This window comes from Megalobrama amblycephala, linkage group LG16, assembly GCF_018812025.1.
Source record: "Megalobrama amblycephala isolate DHTTF-2021 linkage group LG16, ASM1881202v1, whole genome shotgun sequence".
Lineage (NCBI taxonomy): Eukaryota > Metazoa > Chordata > Actinopteri > Cypriniformes > Xenocyprididae > Megalobrama > Megalobrama amblycephala.
In genome coordinates, this window is record NC_063059.1 from 31188867 (window position 1) to 31208796 (window position 19930).

The following is a 19930-nucleotide window of genomic DNA, read 5'->3' on the forward strand; positions in this document are numbered from 1 at the left end:
ACACTTTATTTTGATAGTCCACTTTAGACATTCTACTAACTATAAGTAACTTCTTGTCAACTAACACTAAGAATATTAGTAGACTGTAGTAGACTGTTAGATTAGGGTTAGGTGTTAGGGTAAGTAGAATATGTGACATGTAGTTGCAAATTTACTTCAATGTCTGTTGGAGGAGCATCAAAATAAAGTGTTAGCAGATATTAAGCTGTTTACTGATACTATAATGAGAGTTAGTTGACATGTAGTTGCAAAGTTAGTAGTATGTCTAAAATGGACCATCAAAATAACGTGTTATCACAATCTGACCTTGTCAGTTGGGGTGATGAAATCAGGTTTCTCAATCTTAAAACATCTTGTACACAACTTTTCTGCATATCAGCCGGATGGGTCTTGAAAAACCAGTTAGAAGCCAATGCATGTAATCTTGAGCAAATCATATTGTAGGACTGCGAATGTGTTTGCAAAAACCTGTAATGCTTGATCCATGTAGTACATTCACTGTTTTTCATATCCAAGCCTGTCATTCCATCATCCAACCACTAGAGGTCACTATCCATGAATCCTTCACTCAAGTTCCTGTTTGTGTATTTATAAAGTTTGCAGATTGTCTGCACTGCAGACAGTTTATTTTACTGCCACTCTGAACTGTATCAAAGTCCTTTCTAGTCTTTGACTGTATGTATCAGTTCTTAACTAAGATTCTTTTACAATAATGAATGACAGCATGCATTGTTGCTTTGTGTCTATTCATTTATTTATACATCTAAGCATTTTACAGTACAGGAAGTTAGAGTTATAGAATCATAGTATATAAAGATAGAACTAGAACTACTTAAGCTTACAGAAACTGTTAGAGTAGATAATGTATGCTACGTTAATAGAAAAGTGATATCTTTCAAATCAAATCACAATTTACAACTATTAGGTGTTGGCTAAATACATTTTCAATCTTAATGTTGAATTCAATATGTTCTCCCCCCTCTCTTAGGCTTTTTCTTCTTTCTCTTTGGACGTACATGCTTCTCGTAACGTTCATCTCTATTCATCAGCTCATGGCCGTTGTCTCCCATGCCATCGGGTTCCATGAATCCTGGAGAGATCCCTAGATCAAGGTACATCAGGTCTTTTTGTTACTGAACCTTGATACAAATCATACCAAGATAAAGTGTTTTATGTTGCATTTTGATAGTTTGGACTTTTTTAGACATTTTCTCACCATCTGTGGACGTTAGGTTGTCGGCACTCACAGCATCTGTGTTTGTGGAGAAGCCTACAGTTGCATTGATTTGTCCATTCACAGCAAATGAATCCTGTACTTGACCAGCAGCTGAGGAAACATGAAACAAATGGAAACAATACATAACACAAGAACACTTATAGAACACATATACTATATACTAATACACTGCGTTCCAAATTATTATGCAAGTGACATATCAGTAAAATTTTAGTACAATAAACATTCAGATTTTAGTTTTTCTAAGAAAATGTTTGTTTGTTTATTTATCCATGTCTTTTTAGATAACTGGCATCAATCTCAGACAAAATAATTTGCCAGGTCTATGGAAACCCTACTTAGAGGCTGTTCCACATTATTAAGCGAGTCACAGTTCTCATGCAATATGGGGAGGAAGAAAGATCTTTCTGAAGATGAAAAGCATGAAATGGTGCAATGTTGTGCAAAAGGCATGAAAACAACTAATACTGTGTGGAAACTAAATGGAGATTATTAAATTATCATAAGATTTGTGAGTGATTTAGAGAACAGGAGAACTCGGTCAGATAAAGGCTTATTAAGGAAAGTTGCTGTCAAAAAATTTATTGTATTAAAAGGGCAGCTATAAAAAAAGCCAGTGATGAGCAGCAAACAGGTATTTGAAGCTGCTGGTGTCTCTGGAGTCTCAAGAAGCTCTCCATTCAGGCTGGCAGTTGTGCGTAAAGATGCATTTTAGCCACTCCAAACCAAAGCTCACAAAGAGAAACATTTACAGTGGGTGTAGAAATACATTTTCAAACAGTTTTATTGCTGTGGTGTTTTTTTGCAGCATGGGATAGTGCATAGTGCATTGTATTTCAGAAGGCACTATCCTCCTTTTTATACCATAACAGAAAATGGCCAATTATGAACTCCACATATCTTGCAAAAGTCATTTTAATACCCTCAGAGAACCTAAAGGGACCTTCCATCTCACCTTCCAATATTCCAGCCCAAATCATCACCCGCCAGCTCCCTGCTGACATCGCAGTCTTGTTGGAACGTGGTGGCCATTCACCAACCATCCAGAAATCCATCCATTTAGACCATCCATTGTAGTACGGCATTAGTCAGTGAATAAAACTATTTAAAAATGAGTCTTCATGTATTTCTAAACCCACTGTAAATGTTTCTCTTTGTGAGGTTTGGTTTGGAGTGGCTAAAATGCATCTTTACGCACAACTGCCAGCCTGCATGGAGAGCTTCTCAAGACTCCAGAGACACCAGCAGCTTCAAATACCTGTTTGCTGCTCAACAAATACCTGTTTGGGGCTTTTTTTATAGCTGCCCTTTTAATGCAATCAAGTTTTTTGACAGGAACTTTCCTTTGCCTTTATCTGACCGAGTTCTGCTGTGCTCTAAATCACTCACAAATCTTATGATAATTTGATAATCTCCATTCAGTTTCACACAATATTAGTTGTTTTCATGCCTTTTGCACAAAATTGCTTCATTTCATGCTTTTCATCTTCAGAAAGATCTTTCTTCCTCCCCATATTTCATGAGAACTGTGACTTGCTTAATAATGTGGAACAACCTCTAAGTAGGGTTTCCATAGACCTGGCAAATTATTTTGTCTGAGATTGATACCAGTTATTTAAAAAGACATGGATAAATAAACAAACAAGCATTTTCTTAGAAAAACTAAAATCTGAATGTTTATTCTACTGAAATCTTTCTGATATGTCACTTGCATAATAATTTGGAATGCAGTGCATATACACTATATTGCCAAACGTTTTGGGATGCCTGCCTTTGCGTGCACATGAACTTTAATGACATCCCATTCTTAATCCGTAGGGTTTAATATGGAGTTGGCCCACCCTTTGTAGCTATAATAGCTTCAAATCTTCTGGGAAGGCTTTCCACAAGGTTTAGGAGTGTGTTTATGGGAATTTTGAACCATTATTCTAGAAGCGCATTTAAGAGAAGGCCTGGCTCACAGTCTCCGCTCTAATTCATCCCAAAGGTGTTCATCGGGTTGAGGTCAGGACTCTGCAGGCCAGTCAAGTTCCTGCACACAAAACTCACTCATCCATGTCTTTATGGACCTTGCTTTGTGCACTGGTGCGCAGACACACCATAATCCCCCCTCCACCAAACTTTACACTTGGCACAATGCAGTCAGGCAAGTACCATTCTCCTGGCCATTGCCAGACAGAGAAGCGTGATTCGTCACTCCAGAAACACGTCTACACTGTTCTAGAGAGAGGAAATTTTACGAATGGACTTATTGCACAGGTGGCAACCTATCACGGTACCACGCTTGAATTCACTGAGCTCCTGAGAGCAACCCATTCTTTCACAAATGCAAGCAGTCTGCATGCCTAGGTGCTTGATTTTATATACCTGTCACCATGGAAGTGACTGGAACACCTGATTTCAATGATTTGGAGGGGTGTCCCAATACTTTTGGCAATATATATATATATATATATATATATATATATTAAATATTTTATTTACTTACCAGTGTGATTCTGCCCAGTAACTCTTACCCTACAAATCAGGTAAAATGTGGGGGGAAAATTGTTACACTTGAGTATATTATATCATACAAAATCAGTAGGCTTAAAACTGAACATCTACAACTTGTATATCTGTGCCAGGTAAATGTCAAAGTTTTACCCATGATAAGAGCCAGTCACAAATGGAGTGCATCTCCGTAACCGAAAGGAATTTTTTCCATAAACCACTTCAGCATTCAACCCGAATCGGTCATCTTCACACTGAACTGAGATCTGCAGAGAGTTACAACACGTTATCTGTAGCGTTCAAGCAAATATTTAATAGTTCAATATTTTAATAAACAATTCAAACGTACGCACTTTATCAATGTCTTCACATTGGACTGGGACCTGAAAAGAAAAAAATACAGATAAATGAAAATCCTGTGGAGAACCGATCTGATTAGAATCAGCAAAAAAGAAAAAAAGAAAAATCTGCTTAGAATCAGTAATTATTCCTAATACTAAAATATTTATTAAGAGCAACCTTAGCATTCCAAAATTCATGCTAAACTAGAAGCCCCAGTGAGTCAGACTGCTTTCGGTCTTTCTTCGGTACTCCATATACATATTTGACATGCAAATGACTTAATCAGAAACCTATTTTTAAAATAACCAGACTATGATCAAAATTGTTCCTTTTTTCGCCAGTCTTCCGCATTATGATGATAACATCATGTTTTTCAAAACATGACACAAACTTGTGGCCTGCCCCCAAACCTAGATGCATAGGCTAACGCTAACACGCTATCAAAATCCACCAACACACCCTTCCACTATATAAAGGAAGTTCATCTACATAATACTGTAGGATTCAGTTTTACTTTGCTTAAAAAATATCTTATTATTCTGCATTTTGTGCATATAAAATTTCATATGAAATACCCTTTGTGTTCCACGTGTCATGGCTGACCTGTTAGTTCCAAAACTGCTACATTCACATAACATCCGGTTTACTCACTACATGCTGCTTTTGCTTTCTACATGCGCTCATGCTGACTCATAACAGTCATATTTTACTTTATTTATTAAAGAGCATAGTTTCATTTCTTTTATTTATTGTCTGTGAGAAACACAGACACTATTTGTGTGACTGTGATGCATAATTTACTTAAGCTGAAAGAACGTACAAACCTAAGTATATATATATATATATATATATATATATATATATATAATATATAACTATCCTCTTACTTAAATTAGTTTCTCTAAGATATTGAAACATTATATTATAACACATATCTTTTGATTTTTTTTCGCAGAATATCTATTAAATCAAAACATATTTTCATCTCTCTTAATTTCCGAATTAAATGTCTTCTTGCCGTTTCATATTTCTGACAATATACCATAACACGTTCTACTGTCTCTTTCTGCCCACAGAAATCACATTACCCTGTGTTATGTTTACCTATTTTGAATAGTGTTCCATTTAGTCCAGTGTGTCCAAACCTAAGCCTTGATATTATCTCTTCCCTCTTATTCCTCCCTGTATACCTCATTTCTTTCCTTTGAATCCTGTGAAACCATAGCCCTTTTCTTGTTTCCTCCCATTGCCTTTGCCATCTTTCCTTCAGTCTCTTTTTAATAATACTCTTGATTTCTGCCCTGTTGATACCAACTTTAAAATCAGTGTGATTATTTTAGTACCTTCCTTTGCCATTTTATCTGCTATTTCATTTCCTTTAACTCCGTTATGTGCTGGTACCCACAAAAATACCACCATAAGCTCCATCATTTTAATTCGTGTTTCTCTCATCTCTATTAAAATATCTGGTGTGCTGTTTTAATTACTGTACATCCCAGTTCACATACTGGGGTATATCCGTCTTGTTTAAAATAAGAATTAGTGTGTCCCAAATCGTGAAATGATTATCCAGAAGGTACCTAGGCAGTCTACTATTTCCAGTGGATATTCAAAAGGCCAGATCCTTGCACACTCTGGGTGCTTCTCAAATGGAAGGCTGCGTCCTTGTAAAGCTGCATATCTCAGCTTTCACGTCATCAAGCACCGCCGAAGGCCGTCTCAATTTGAAGGATCCTTGGAAGGCAGCTATTGTTCTGCTTCTTTAATTCACTCAGATAATTTTGAAGGATACATCGTGTATCCTTCATGTTCTTCAGTCACCCACAATCCTTTGCACACATTCAACTGACGGAAAACGAGCCGGCACTGGGCTTGTCTGAGTTCAATATGAAATGTAAGACCAAAATAATGTTTTAGGAGATGAAGGCATACATGTTATCTTTTGTTTTGGTGTAAATTAATCACACACTAAACTGCCATTAATGTAAGCCATTAGGAGACCACAGATGATTGTCATTCACTGTACTGTATTAATAGAAAGACAGTTAAAGTATTTTCCCAAAATTTTATTATGAACATAGGGGCAGGAACCAGTACTTAAAGCACTTCTACATTTTAATCTGTGTACCATCATGTTTTCTTGCGTACCGGCACTTCTCACATGTTGCCGGTGTTGTGACGAATTTCGACTTCCTGCCTAATTATTACCACCTCATTGAAGTCACTACCTATTTGATTGCCTATTAATACCTTTGATAATTTGTCGGGGGTCAGAATTCGGCACAACACCAGTAATCTTTACTCTGCATGGGCAAATCTCTCATGTGTATTCCTAATGAAATGACTTTTTATTTTCCCCCTTCAGATGCAGGTTCTTCTCCTCCTCCTGCAAGAGGCTCAACCTGGATTGGAACAGATAAGGTGCTTTTCATTATAAGCGTTTACAAATAAATAGTAAACAGACGTGCACTTAAAGTGAGTAAGAAATTTCTAAGAGCTAAAGTAATTAGAAAACAAATTAAAATCTTACCATCATTCCAGTTCTCTGCAGTAATGACTCCAGCACTGAACCGATGTCTATATCTGTTGCAAACACAAAAAATTAAGTTCACTCAAAGTCCATTCTTTGGAAAACAAAGGATCAAAAAAGCAAATATTTCGCAATTAGCATAGGTTGCACAATGTTACATAGCATTCCATATTCAAGTTACAAAGAAAGTGTAATCTGACATCACGTCAGTTACACTTTTTCCGTAAGTTGAATAGGGAAGGTATAGGATTTAGCGTAAGCTTTTTGAACTGCAAGAGTTTTACACTTTCTGCATACGTTGAATATGGAAGGCGGTTTAGCGGAAGCTAGATATTTTACTTCATAACTTGTTAAATATGGATTTTTATTTATTTTTTTTACACAAAAGCATCGCTCCGCTTCAGAAGGCCTTTATTAACCCTCCGGAGCCATGTGGAGAACACGTTTAGGATGGATAGATGTGGATCGAAGCACTTTCTTCAGTTCATACTCGCGAACCCTGTTCACTGCCATTATAAAGCCTGGATGCGTCAGGATATTTATTAAAATATGTCCGATTGTATTCATCAGAAGGAAGAAAGTCATATAAACCTAGTATGGCTTGAGGGTGAGTAAATCATGGGCTAATTTTCATTTGAAAGTGAACTAATCCTTTAAGGCATCTCTTTCAATACATTTTGAAAGGCTTACCTTGATAGGCTCTGATTGTACCCAGTGATATCTGGGATACAGCTTGAGGTCATGGGAAAGGTTTCATCTTCATTTACCACCACCCCACCACATCCATATGGATCATGCTGACACTGTACGGACACCTTTAATAAAACACAAACAAAGCCCTTCAATTTACAGCAGCCTATGGAGTTGGGTTTGGTTAAATGAATACTAATGGGCTAACTAATGCAACAAATAATAGATAATGTATACATGACACATTACTACATTAATAGAAAAGTGATATTTTTCAAATCAAATCACATTTTACAACAATTAGATGTTGGCTAAATACTTTTTCAAAGTAATTGTGAATTCGATATGTTCTCCCCCCTCTCTTAGGCTTTTTCTTCTTTCCCTTTGGATGCACATGTTTCTCTTTTCTATAACGTTCATCTCCATTCATCAGCTCATGGCCGTTGTCTCCCATGCCATCGGGTTCCATGAATCCTGGAGAGATCCCTAGATCAAGGTACATCAAGTCTTTTTGTTACTGAACCTTGATACAAGTGTTTTATGTTGCATTTTGATAGTTTGGACTTTTTTAGACATTTCTTACCATCTGTGAACGTTAGGTTGACGGCACTCACAGCATCTGTGTTTGTGGAGATTTGTCCATTCACAGCAAATAAATCCTGTACTTGACCAGCAGCTGAGGAAACATAAAAACAAATAGAAACAATGCATAACACAAAAACACTTATAGTACACACATACTATATACTAATATATTTATATATATGTATATGAGAGAGAGAGAAAGAGAGAGAGTATTAAATATTTAATTTACTTACCAGTGTGATTCTGTCCAGTAACTCTTACCCTACAAATGAGGTAAAATGTGGGGGAAAATAACTAGTTACACTTGAATATATTATATCATGCAAAATCAATAGGCTTAAAACTGATTGTCTACTACAACATGTATATCTGTTCCAGGTAAATGTCAAAGTTTTACCCATGATAAGAGCCAGTCACAAATGGAGTGCACCTCCGTAAGGGAAAGGAATTTTTTCCATAAACCACTTCAGGATTCAATCCGAATTGGTCGTCCTGACACTGAACTGAAATCTGCAGAGAGTTACAACACGTTATCTGTAGCGTTCAAGCAAATATTTAATAGTTCTCTATTTTAATAAACAATACAAATGTACGCACTTTATCAGTGTCTTCACATTGGACTGGGACCTGAAAAGAAAAAAAATCTGATTATAATCAGCAAAATCTTAAATAAAAGAAGCAAAATCTGCTTCGAATCAGTAATTATTCCTAATACTAAAACATTTATTAAGAATAACCTTAGCATTCCAAAATTCATGCCAAACTAGAAGCCCCAGTGAGTCAGACTGCTTTTGGTCTGAATTCGGTACTCCATATACATATTTTGGTATGTTTTTCAAAACAAACACAAACTTGCGGCCTGCTCACAAACCTAGGGCATAGGATAACACTAACACTCTTTCATCAAAATCCACCAACACACACTTCCACTATTTAAAGGAATATAATGCTAAGGCTACAATGTTTTTAATTATGTATGATGGGATGCTTCAGCAGGTTAAAAGAGAAGGAAAATGGTTTTGTAAAGCCCGAATGAGAAAGAGATAGTTAACGCAACTCTCCCCACTGACTCAAACTGCTATGTGATATTTAGCGCTATATGAATAACCGCTTTCGTCTTGACTATAGCAAACAAAAAGGCTTCATAACAACAGTTATCATCACTTTAAATCGTTACCCAGAGACTTAAAACTATGCAGGTAACTCTGCAGCATGGTGAACAGAATGTTGAAGGTCATGCATAAGTCATCTAACGGTAAAAGGGTGTTTATTTCTATACATGCATTTATCAATAGTTTTGCAATAGGCCTACTCTTCCTCCTATTTTGAATAAAACTTACATGGTTGTATTTAAATTTTACCTTTTGATTTTGAATATATGCAGTCATGCTGCATATGCCGAATGAAATATGCTGATGTATTTGTTACGTATGATTTGTTACGTATTGTGTATGACGTAAAGACGTACAAATTTAACTTTCACTTGTGATTCCCTTATTCGACAGATGACATTATATACGTTGTTTTACAATATAAAGGAAATCAGTGTTATTCTCTCATGTTCTAATGACACTGAATGAATAAGAATTATTTGTTGTTGTGTTTTCTCCTACCTCTTGCGACAACCGGTATAACTGGAAGTTCTCGTAGTTGAATCTGGACTGCCTTCCATTTCCATTTTAAGAATTAATTTGAACCTATACACAACAGAATGTGTTTTTCTCTAAAAAGTTGACTCACTTTTATGAAGTTTTCTTAATTTATGTCCGTTCTGGATGGATGTTCGCTTCATGCAGGTCTCACGCTTGACTTCTCTTTATGCGGTGGAATAGAAGACATCCTTTCCAATGTACAGGAAAAAATATTTCCTGTAAATCACCCATCCCTTCCTGCCTACCCCACTGTAAAATAAACAGAAAAAACAATTCTGCTTGAAATATGCCCAGTACTCTTTCAATCATACTGGCATTCAAGCAAACAGCAGAATGTTACAAACATAAAAGGCTGGGTCTCATACAGTTTCTTTTTTTTTTGGTTTCTCCAGTTCGTTGCTTATTTGCATTTATGGTTTTGACTGACAAATGAATGTGAGTCATTCCAGCTGACTTAATATGTTATGCAGTTAAACCAACCGTGCAAAGTTATTTATAGTCAGTAGAATGTCTGTTAGAGGAGCATAAAAATAAAGTGTTAGCAGATATTAAGCAGACTACAGTCTAATAATACTCTAATACTACTAATACTCTAATACCTAATACTACTAATACTCTGATGAGAGTTAGTTGACATGAAGTTGCAAGGTTTCTTGTAGTTAGTAGTATGTCTAAAGTGGACTATTGAAATAGCGTGTTATCACAATCTGACCTAGTCAGTTGGGGTGAAGAAATCAGGTTTCTCAATCTTAAAACATCTTGTACACAACATTTTCAAAATATCAGCCGAATGGGTAATACATGGAAGCAAGCAGTAAGCTGGCAAATTTCTATTTTGGGAAACCAAAAAACAAAACAATAAAAAATCATATGCATTTTGAATACACACTATTTAATTACATTTTAAAATTATATTGAATAAATATAAATTTTACTTGTGATAATTGAACTATTAAAGGATTAGTTCACTTTTAAATAAACTTTTGCTGATAATTTACTCACCCCCATGTCATCCAAGATGTCCATGTCTTTCTTTCTTCAGTCAAAAAAAAATTAAGGTTTTTGATGTAAACATTCTAGGATTTTTCTCCATATCATTCATTTCAATGGGCACCAAACGGTTGAAGGTCCAAATGGCAGCTTCAGTGCAGCTTCAAAGGGCTTTAAACGACACCAGACGATACCAGACGATGAATAAGGGTCTTATCTAGCGAAACGATTGGTCATTTAAAAAAAAAAAATTAAAAAGTTTAAGTTTTATAAGCACAAATGCTGGCTTTGCTCTTTTCTACGATGCGCGTTCGTGACGTCACGTAATACGCAATTACGCTGAAAAGGTCACGGTTGACGTAGGCGTAGCAACCAGCAACCACAGTTTCATTCGCTCAGGATTGTGTATAGGAAATCTCTGAAAAGTCACAAATTTCTGTCCTGACAAAAATTTTCTTTTAGGCTTTCTAATATTAAAACACCCAGGATACGTACACCTTTCAAGCGTAAGTTTAAAATATTCTAACTGACCGCCAGAGTGAGTTTTTTTTATTTTAGAACGTTTGCCCTTATTGTTTCCATGGCGACGCGTGCGTGTCACGAGCGCTGAATGTACACTGAGAGATGGATCACTATTATTTTGCTTTTCCTTATTTATTTAAAATATTCGCAAACTTGCTTACATGTCTTCAACTATATGATATTCCGATTCTCAAATATGTGTGAGTGAGTGTGTTTTGTCGTTTAAAAACCTTTATAAATGATCTTTATCTTGATCTATAATGCGAGATGGGCGCCCCCATCTTAGTTTGCACTGCAGTTGACAAGAGTTCTGTCAGTCTGATTTACAGCAGGTGAATACATCAGTTTCTCCTGAAATATATGCAAGTAAGTGGCTGGTGAACTGGAAGAATAAGAGAGTAAACTTTATAGTTACTTAGACCCATTATGTGTGTCTGATATGAATAAATGTCGGCAAATTATATTTGAATTCACTGTTTATTGATGCTTCCACTGACGTCTGACATCAGTGTGTATTTTATGAACTCCAAATGTATTGTTTAATTGTGCTTATGCGTATTTAAATGTCTGAAACCTTAAAAGAAACATTATGTGGCTGAAAACACTGCATAGCTGTGATGACAAGAGAGCGCGCGTCCGTCTCGCAGCCGGAGCGCGAAAGCACAGTTTGAATCTAGCAGTTATGTGACGTCGCTGAACATTCTAAATCCCATATGTGGAACCGTACGCCCAGGGGCACAGAAATAAACATCCCATATGTGGGAACGTACCTATGGCGGGCCGGAAGGTCCAAAAATATGGCTACCGACTTGTCGCGGGAATTCACTATACAATTGCCAGTAGCCACTGAGTTTACCACTGATAGGCCGGCGGTGCATCTGCATACACACTCTCCTCACGCAGCGAACGACTCACTTTCCTCACACAGCTGACCACTGACTCTCCTCAGCCGGCGACTCACTTTCCTCACGCAGCGGACGTATCACTTTCCTCACGCAGCCGGCGACTCACTTTCCTCACGCAGCGGACGAATCACTTTCCTCACGCAGCGGACGAATCACTTTCCTCACGCAGCGGACGAATCACTTTCCTCACGCAGCCGGCGACTCACTTTCCTCACGCAGCCGGCGACTCACTTTCCGCAGCCGGCGACTCACTTTCCGCAGCCGGCGAGTCACTTTCCGCAGCCGGCGACTCACTTTCCGCAGCCGGCGACTCACTTTCTGCAGCCGGCGACTCACTTTCTGCAGCCGGCGACTCACTTTCCTCACGCAGCATTAACTCTCCTCACGTTTCTTTTCAAATACTGTGATGGTGCAATAACTAACTACATCAAGTAAAATTGATCATTTTTGTGTTGTAAATGTAATTTATTCTGAAGCAATATTCCCATCAGTGTTCTGTAAACTGTTACTGTTAAGATGTAAACTGTTAATCATCAGATTTGTATATGCCCCCTTAAAGGGATAGGTCAATCAAAAATAAAAATTCTGTCATCATTGACTTACCTTCTAGTTGTTCCGAACCTGTATGAGTTTCTTTCTTCTGTTGAACTAAAAATATATTTTGAATGTCAGTAAACAAACAGCTGACTGTAGAGAGTGACTTTCATAGTAGGAAAAAAAAAAAAAAAAATGGAAGTCACTGGCTACCATCAACTGGTTACTGACATTCTTCAAAATATCATCCTTTTTCTTTCTTCTGTTGAACTAAACTCATATAGGTTTGGAACAAACTAGAGTGTAAGTCAATGATGACAGAATTATCATTTAGGTTTAACTGTCCCTTGGAATTGATTGTCATGGCATTTTTTTATTTTTTTTTTACCTTTATAAAAAGGTAATTTTCCCCTAACCTTGGCTATCAATCTCATGTTAATTAGAATAACTCACTCTAGGGCTTTTATTATTTTTTCCACGGCAGAGGAAACAGAATCTGCATCAGAAGTGGCATTTAGATGCATGTATAAAATTGAATATGAATGTGCAAAACAAGCATGAAAAACACTGTTTAACAACTTTACAATAAAGATATATAAAGCTTTTGTGGATTTTACAAATTATCTTTATACAATATATACAATATTCTGAAAAAGTGACATTTCCCTTTTTGCAAAGTTCAGATGTTGATAAAATATATAACTTTAACTAAAGATAAATTTTTGATTTGCAGCTGTCATGCTTAAACACTGGTTCTGCAGATTTTTGACATTTCAAATTTGCATTGTTTTTGTAACCATCACATTAGTTTATGGTATACGCTACTTTCATGTTTTTTAAAAAAAAAAAATTTAATCAGCTTACAACAGATTCCTTATTTGATAACACTATTCAAAAGAGCATTCACTACAAATAACATTTTAAACAAGGCACCAACAGCTTGGGCCCCTAAACAGTGACTGTTTCACTGAGTCTAATGTGATGGTTACAAAAACAATGCAATTTTGAAATGTCAAAAATCTGCAGAACCAGTGTTTAAGCATGACAGCTGCAAATCAAAAATGTATCTTTAGTTAAAGTTATATATTTTATCAACATTTGAACTTTGCAAAAAGGGAAATGTCACTTTTTCAGAATATTGTATATTAAAGATAATTTGTAAAATCCACAAAAGCTTTATAGATCTTTATTGTAAAGTTGTTAAACAGTGTTTTTCATGCTTGTTTTGCACATTCATATTCAATTTTATACATGCATCTAAATGCCACTTCTGATGCAGATTCTGTTTCCTCTGCCGTGGAAAAAATAACGGTAAAAGCCCTACAGTGAGTTATTCTAATTAACATGAGACTGATAGCCAAGGTTAGGGGAAAAGTACCTTTTTAAAAAGGTAAAAAAAAAAAAAAAATGCCATGACAATCAATTTCAAGGGATCGTTAAACCTGTGATAATTGATGATAATAATGATAATGATAATTCTGTCATCATTGACTTACACTCTAGTTTGTTCCAAACCTATATGAGTTTAGTTCAACAGAAGAAAGAAAAAGGATGATATTTTGAAGAATGTCAGTAACCAGTTGATGGTAGCCAGTGACTTCCATATTTTTTTTTTTTTCCTACTATGAAAGTCACTCGCTACAGTCAGCTGTTTGTTTACTGACATTCAAAATATATTTTTAGTTCAACAGAAGAAAGAAACTCATACAGGTTCGGAACAACTAGAAGGTAAGTCAATGATGACAGAATTTTTATTTTTGATTGACCTATCCCTTTAAGGGGGCATATACAAATCTGATGATTAACAGTTTACATCTTAACAGTAACAGTTTACAGAACACTGATGGGAATATTGCTTCAGAATAAATTACATTTACAACACAAAAATGATCAATTTTACTAGATGTAGTTAGTTATTGCACCATCACAGTATTTGAAAAGAAACGTGAGGAGAGTTAATGCTGCGTGAGGAAAGTGAGTCGCCGGCTGCAGAAAGTGACTCGCCGGCTGCGGAAAGTGACTCGCCGGCTGCGGAAAGTGAGTCGTCGGCTGCGGAAAGTGAGTCGCCGGCTGCGGAAAGTGACTCGCCGGCTGCGTGAGGAAAGTGAGTCGCCGGCTGCGTGAGGAAAGTGATTCGTCCGCTGCGTGAGGAAAGTGAGTCGCCGGCTGCGTGAGGAAAGTGATTCGTCCGCTGCGTGAGGAAAGTGAGTCGCCGGCTGAGGAGAGTCAGTGGTCAGCTGTGTGAGGAAAGTGAGTCGTTCGTTGCGTGAGGAAAGTGAGTCGCCGGCTGAGGAGAGTCAGTGGTCAGCTGCGTGAGGAAAGTGAGTCGTTCGCTGCGTGAGGAAAGTGAGTCGCCGGCTGAGGAGAGTCAGTGGTGAGTGGTGAGTCGCTGCGTGAGGAGAGTGTGTATGCAGATGCACCGCCGGCCTATCAGTGGTAAACTCAGTGGCTGCTGGCAATTGTATAGTGAATTCCCGCGACAAGTCGGTAGCCATATTTTTGGACTTTCCGGCCCGCCATACGTACCGCTCAAAGGGTTAAACAATAAACTGACACAAAGACATTTGAATATGTGTATATGATCCTCCTTCCGCACATTTTTAATGTAAACACTGACTCGATACTTCTGCCTATGTCAACCGTGACCTTTTTAACGTAATTGCGTACTACGTGACGTCACGAACGCGCATCGGAGAAAAGAGCAAGGCCAGCATTTGTGCTTTTAAAACTTAAACTTTTTTATTATTTTTTTTTTTAAATGACCAATCGTTTCGCTAGATAAGACCCTTATTCATCGTCTGGTATCGTCTGGTGTCGTTTAAAGCCCTTTGAAGCTACACTGAAACTGCCATTTGGACCTTCAACCGTTTGGTGCCCATTGAAATGAATGATATGGAGAAAAATCCTAGAATGTTTACATCAAAAACCTTAATTTCTTTTCGACTGAAGAAAGAAAGACATGGACATCTTGGATGACATAGGGGTGAGTAAATTATCAGCAAAAGTTTATTTAAAAGTGGAGTAATCCTTTAATGCTGCTGTTAACCCCTCAGTTAATCTCTTCCCTACAGAGTCTCTGGCCATGTGTGACAAATTTCTTAATTTTTTTTGTGGACAAGATAAGAGAAATCAGGCTAAATATCCGCTTTTCTTGTCATGATCATTCGGTTCCTCCATTCTGCACCAGCAGTCAGTTTGAGCCTGTAACTCTGCCTGCTTTACAAGATATTGCAAGCCAGCTTAAATGTTCTGTAATCTCCCCATGATGTTCTTCCCCCACGATTGTTTAAACAAGTCTTTGAGGTGATTGGGCCTACTGTTTTAAAGATTTTGAACTGATGTCTTGAAACAGCTATGACATGAAGCATACCATTGTCCATTCACTTCTCAAAAAAGCCTAATTTAGACCCGACAGTGCTGACTTATTTTAGGCCAGTTTCAAATCTTTCTTTTATGTCAACTTTTTAGAAAAAATAGTGTTCCACCAACTACAGAGCTTTCTGTTTAATAACAATATTTGTAAATATATTGTTAATATAAATATAAAAGCCACGCAATATCGCGTTCAATATCGAAGGCGATTCATCTGCGATAATGAACGCGATATTGCGTGGCTTTTCAGTGATCTACGGTTCTGTCTATTAAATGCCGCTCCATTTGAAAGCAGGTGATGGTGATTTAGCGGTAATCAGGGAACCGGCTTTACTGACGAAATGCACGTGACAATTGCATGCGATATATCGCCCAGCCCTAGTTGGGGATACTTTGGTGGCTTGTCTAGCAGATGTTAAGGCCTGGATGTCCTTAAATTTTCTTCACCTCAATGAAAGCAAATTCTGAGATTCAGTTCAGACTTCAGAAGCTGCTACCTCCCCTTGTCTAAATTTCGGCCATTTGTTTAGGACCGCGTTTATATTAGAAAAACTTTACTTTCAAGCCTCACATTACTTTTTTTATGTCTTTTATGTTCAAAACAGAGTCAGACAATGATGGAGAGACTCAAGAAGAAGTGACATCATGTTGAATGCGACAGGACACTTCTGAACGGTTAGTTGATGAATTTACGTAGCTGATGTGGCGTTAACTATCTTAAAGTCATTGATTAGCATATTCTGCTCGTGTGGGAACTGTTGTAAGATGCTTACAGAGCCAGAGAATATATGCTGCATGAAGATAGAACAGGTATAGTTTAGTTTAATTACGGTTATTATAATTTGTCATTTTGTCATCTTGCTTTTATGACATGCTATTACATTTGTGTTATGTACTGTATTGCAATAACATGGCCTCACCCCCTTTGTTGCATGTTCTCAGAGGCAGGGTTTTTGTAAATTTTAGTGTTAGTAATGTCACCAACCCGGGAAGAAGCTCATTGTAGTCACTACCAGCCGTTTGTTGTAGTCCTTAAACAGAGAATTCTTTAAAAGACAATATCTCTGTTTGCATTGAACTTTCAGCTCTGTAACTTTGCAGATGTTGTTTATGCTCTAACAGCAACACACTAACTAAAGTTAAAAAAGTGAAATCGCAGTGAAGCACCCCTTTAACAATAACAACAATGATCACTCATTTTTATCTAAAATACCTAAATGAGCCCAAGCAGAGTTATGAGACAAATAACTAGACTTACCAGTTACCAAAACCACAGTCCATGACGGCCTCTAAAAGAGCCATCTCCTCCTGCGCGGTCCAGCCAGGCTCCAACACAGATCTGATGTCTAGAAGAAAGCAGATCACAGTTAAGATGTTATTTATGGGCACAAGACTGTACAGGATACAACTATTAATTTAAATCTTCAATCTAAATATTTAGTTTTCATATGAACCTTTTATATTCAGTGTAATAATTTTAATCCAAACTACTCTCTTTACCATGATTTCATACTTGTGGTCACTCTGGTGCTTTTTATACTCATATCCTCTTGTAAAGCACTGCAACAGAAAGATAAAATCATATAGTACACATATAATGTATGCAGTCAGATGGTAGTGGGACCCTCAATCCAGTGACCCACCTGCAGACACAGGAGGAAAGGTGACGGTCCACATTCAGCACACTTAATGTAGGGCTCCACTAGATATGATGAACATCCACGACAGGGAGGCTTATCAAAAGGATCATCTGTAAAGACAAAGATTTATTCACATCATGAAGTTATCAACAGACCTATATCCTGTACCAAAAAACAACAACAACAACAAAAAACATGGTGACAGTTTCCAGCTTCATACCAGTTACAACAGCAATAGCTTTTTATTGAATTTGGCTGATTAAATGTCACCAATGTAAAGTTACCTAGCTTCACAGATGATAATGGTATATATATATATATATATATATATATACACACATAAGTATTTTTAATAAATATTTTAAATACAAATATTCTTTTCATTTTAATGTACTAATTTTTTTAATGTATTAACGTTACGTATCTTGCAAATACTGGGCTGGCACCATGGTACTGTAACGAGACTGGACACGACATGGGGTCCATCTGCAGGCTTTTATTAACAAGTCTCGTGGTCAAACAGGCAGTGGTAAAACAGGGGCAAACAGGTATGGCAGGGATAAGGCAGAATCGTAGTCATAAAAACAGGCAATGAATCAGGGCAGGAAGATATCAATCACAAGTCCAGTAAACAATAAACAGTCCAAAGGCAGGCAGCAGAGAATCGTAGACGGGGAACAGACTGGGACAATAACAGGCAGACAGACAGACTGATGAACGCTCAGAAATGCAACTGTAGTATACAAGACCTCGCCACGTGTGTGAGGATATAAGTAGTTTAAATAGTCCAGATAATGTGCTACAGCTGGGTGTGGTGATTACTGATTGGTGGAGTGAGTGCAAGTGAAAGCCAGGGAGGATTATGGGAAATGAAGTCCGGGAATGACTGGGAACATGACAGGTACAGTGATATATACCATGGTGAGTGATTACTATATTCATAAAATATGGTATACACATATGGGTATTTCAAACAACATCATTGTACAAAAACATGGTATTGTCAGTTTACATGACATGTACCAACAACTATGGTAACATAAGTACTACTGTAATTTTGTTAGCGTCTGATTAAGTTACTATGGTAAATTTCTGAAACGAACGTACTTTTTTAGTGCTAATTATATGCTCTCGAATAGCAGATTTGCTAATCAAAGTACTTACTTCCAAAAGACGCCAGACGATCCATATTGCAGATGATGTCTGAACAGGAAAAATGTACAACCTTCCTCCTCTTTGATGTCGTTTTGAGCGCAGTTGGGATCTTTATAGCTTTTCACAATAATAGTTGCATTGATTTAGTTTTCATTTCAAACTTCAAATTAAAACATTGATTTTACTTCAAATGAAGGACCGAACTTGCCTACCCCTGGTCTAGTCCCAGACTAAAATGCTTGTTTGAGCTGTTTTTACTGAAAGCAACTTGCACTGACATATCTTAAATTATGTCACTGCCATTGTTTTGTGTCAGCACACTGTTTTTTTTTTTCTTCTTCTTCTTTTCTTGTGGCACGTTTATAAAAGCTACTTAAATGTCTTAATTGAACTAAGGTCTAATCCTGGCTTAATCTAAGCCCTGTCTGTGAAACCAGGCCGTATTGTGCCATAACTGTTTTATACAGGCTTTATTTATAAAAAATTGCTTCCATATACTACACACTGCTAAAAGCCCGTTCACACTATAAAGTTAAATATAATGATAACTATTGCTGCCTCCCAGTTCGCATACTAGGGTATATCCGTCTTATTTGAAATTAGAATTAGTGTGTCCCAAATCATGATATGATTATCCAAAAGGTACCTAGGCAGTCTACTATTTCCAGTGGATATTCAAAAGGCCAGATCCTTGCACACTCTGGGTGCTTCTCAAACGGAAGGCTGCGTCCTTGTAAAGCTGCATATCTCAGCTTTCACGTCATCAAGCACCGCCGAAGGCCGTCTCAATTTGAAGGATCCTTGGAAGGCAGCCTTCATTCTGCTTTCTTAATTCATTCGGCTCATTCATTTTAGGATGCATCAAGTGTATCCTTCGCGTCCTTCAGTCACCCACAATCCTTTGCACACATTCAAATTCACAAAAATAATTAATAGAAAGACAGTTAAAGTATTTTTCCAAAATTTTATTATTTATTGCTGTGACCATAGGGGCGGGAACCAGTGCTCGAAGTGGGCCGGTACGCATTGGTACACAGTACCAGCACTTAACTGGTAACCCACCCCTAATCTTAACCCCTCCCCCACACCTAATCCTAAATCTACTAATAATAGGGGGGTAATAATTTGGCGGGGGTCAGAATTCGGCACAACATCGGTCCTCTTTTTACTCTGCATTGGGGAAATCTCGTGTGCATTCCTATTGAAATGTCTTTTTATTTTCCCCCTTCAGATGCAGGTTCTTCTCCTCCTCCTCGAAAGAGCGACCATGTGAACACCTAGTT

The 19930-nt window shown here is 37.4% G+C and overlaps 2 protein-coding genes and 1 long non-coding RNA gene across 9 annotated transcripts in view; 1 reads left to right on the forward strand and 2 right to left on the reverse strand.

Moving 5' to 3' along the window:
• The window catches only part of LOC125248424, an 86268-nt gene that overhangs the window by 756 nt on the left and 65582 nt on the right, over positions 1 to 19930 (forward strand). For all 6 annotated transcript variants that reach the window (XR_007180303.1, XR_007180301.1, XR_007180305.1 and 3 more), the window contains 5 exons: positions 989 to 1112; positions 6438 to 6493; positions 6991 to 7209; positions 7659 to 7788; positions 16458 to 16527. This is a non-coding gene — a long non-coding RNA (uncharacterized LOC125248424). The remainder of the gene's footprint in view (positions 1 to 988; positions 1113 to 6437; positions 6494 to 6990; positions 7210 to 7658; positions 7789 to 16457; positions 16528 to 19930) is intronic.
• Positions 6124 to 19930, reverse strand: part of LOC125248412 — a 30999-nt gene continuing 17192 nt past the window's right edge. For both annotated transcript variants that reach the window (XM_048160270.1, XM_048160271.1), the window contains 4 exons: positions 7612 to 7778; positions 7293 to 7417; positions 6603 to 6655; positions 6124 to 6474 (listed from right to left, as the gene is read on the reverse strand). In XM_048160270.1, the coding sequence (XP_048016227.1) occupies positions 6470 to 6474; positions 6603 to 6655; positions 7293 to 7417; positions 7612 to 7778 (350 nt within the window). In that variant the 3' untranslated portion in view covers positions 6124 to 6469. The remainder of the gene's footprint in view (positions 6475 to 6602; positions 6656 to 7292; positions 7418 to 7611; positions 7779 to 19930) is intronic.
• LOC125248416 (transcriptional adapter 2-alpha-like) lies at positions 17107 to 18966 on the reverse strand. The gene is given in 5 exon segments (XM_048160278.1): positions 17107 to 17189; positions 17192 to 17198; positions 17353 to 17412; positions 17496 to 17602; positions 18657 to 18966. Coding segments are annotated over 5 exon segments (282 nt in total). The 5' UTR covers positions 18682 to 18966.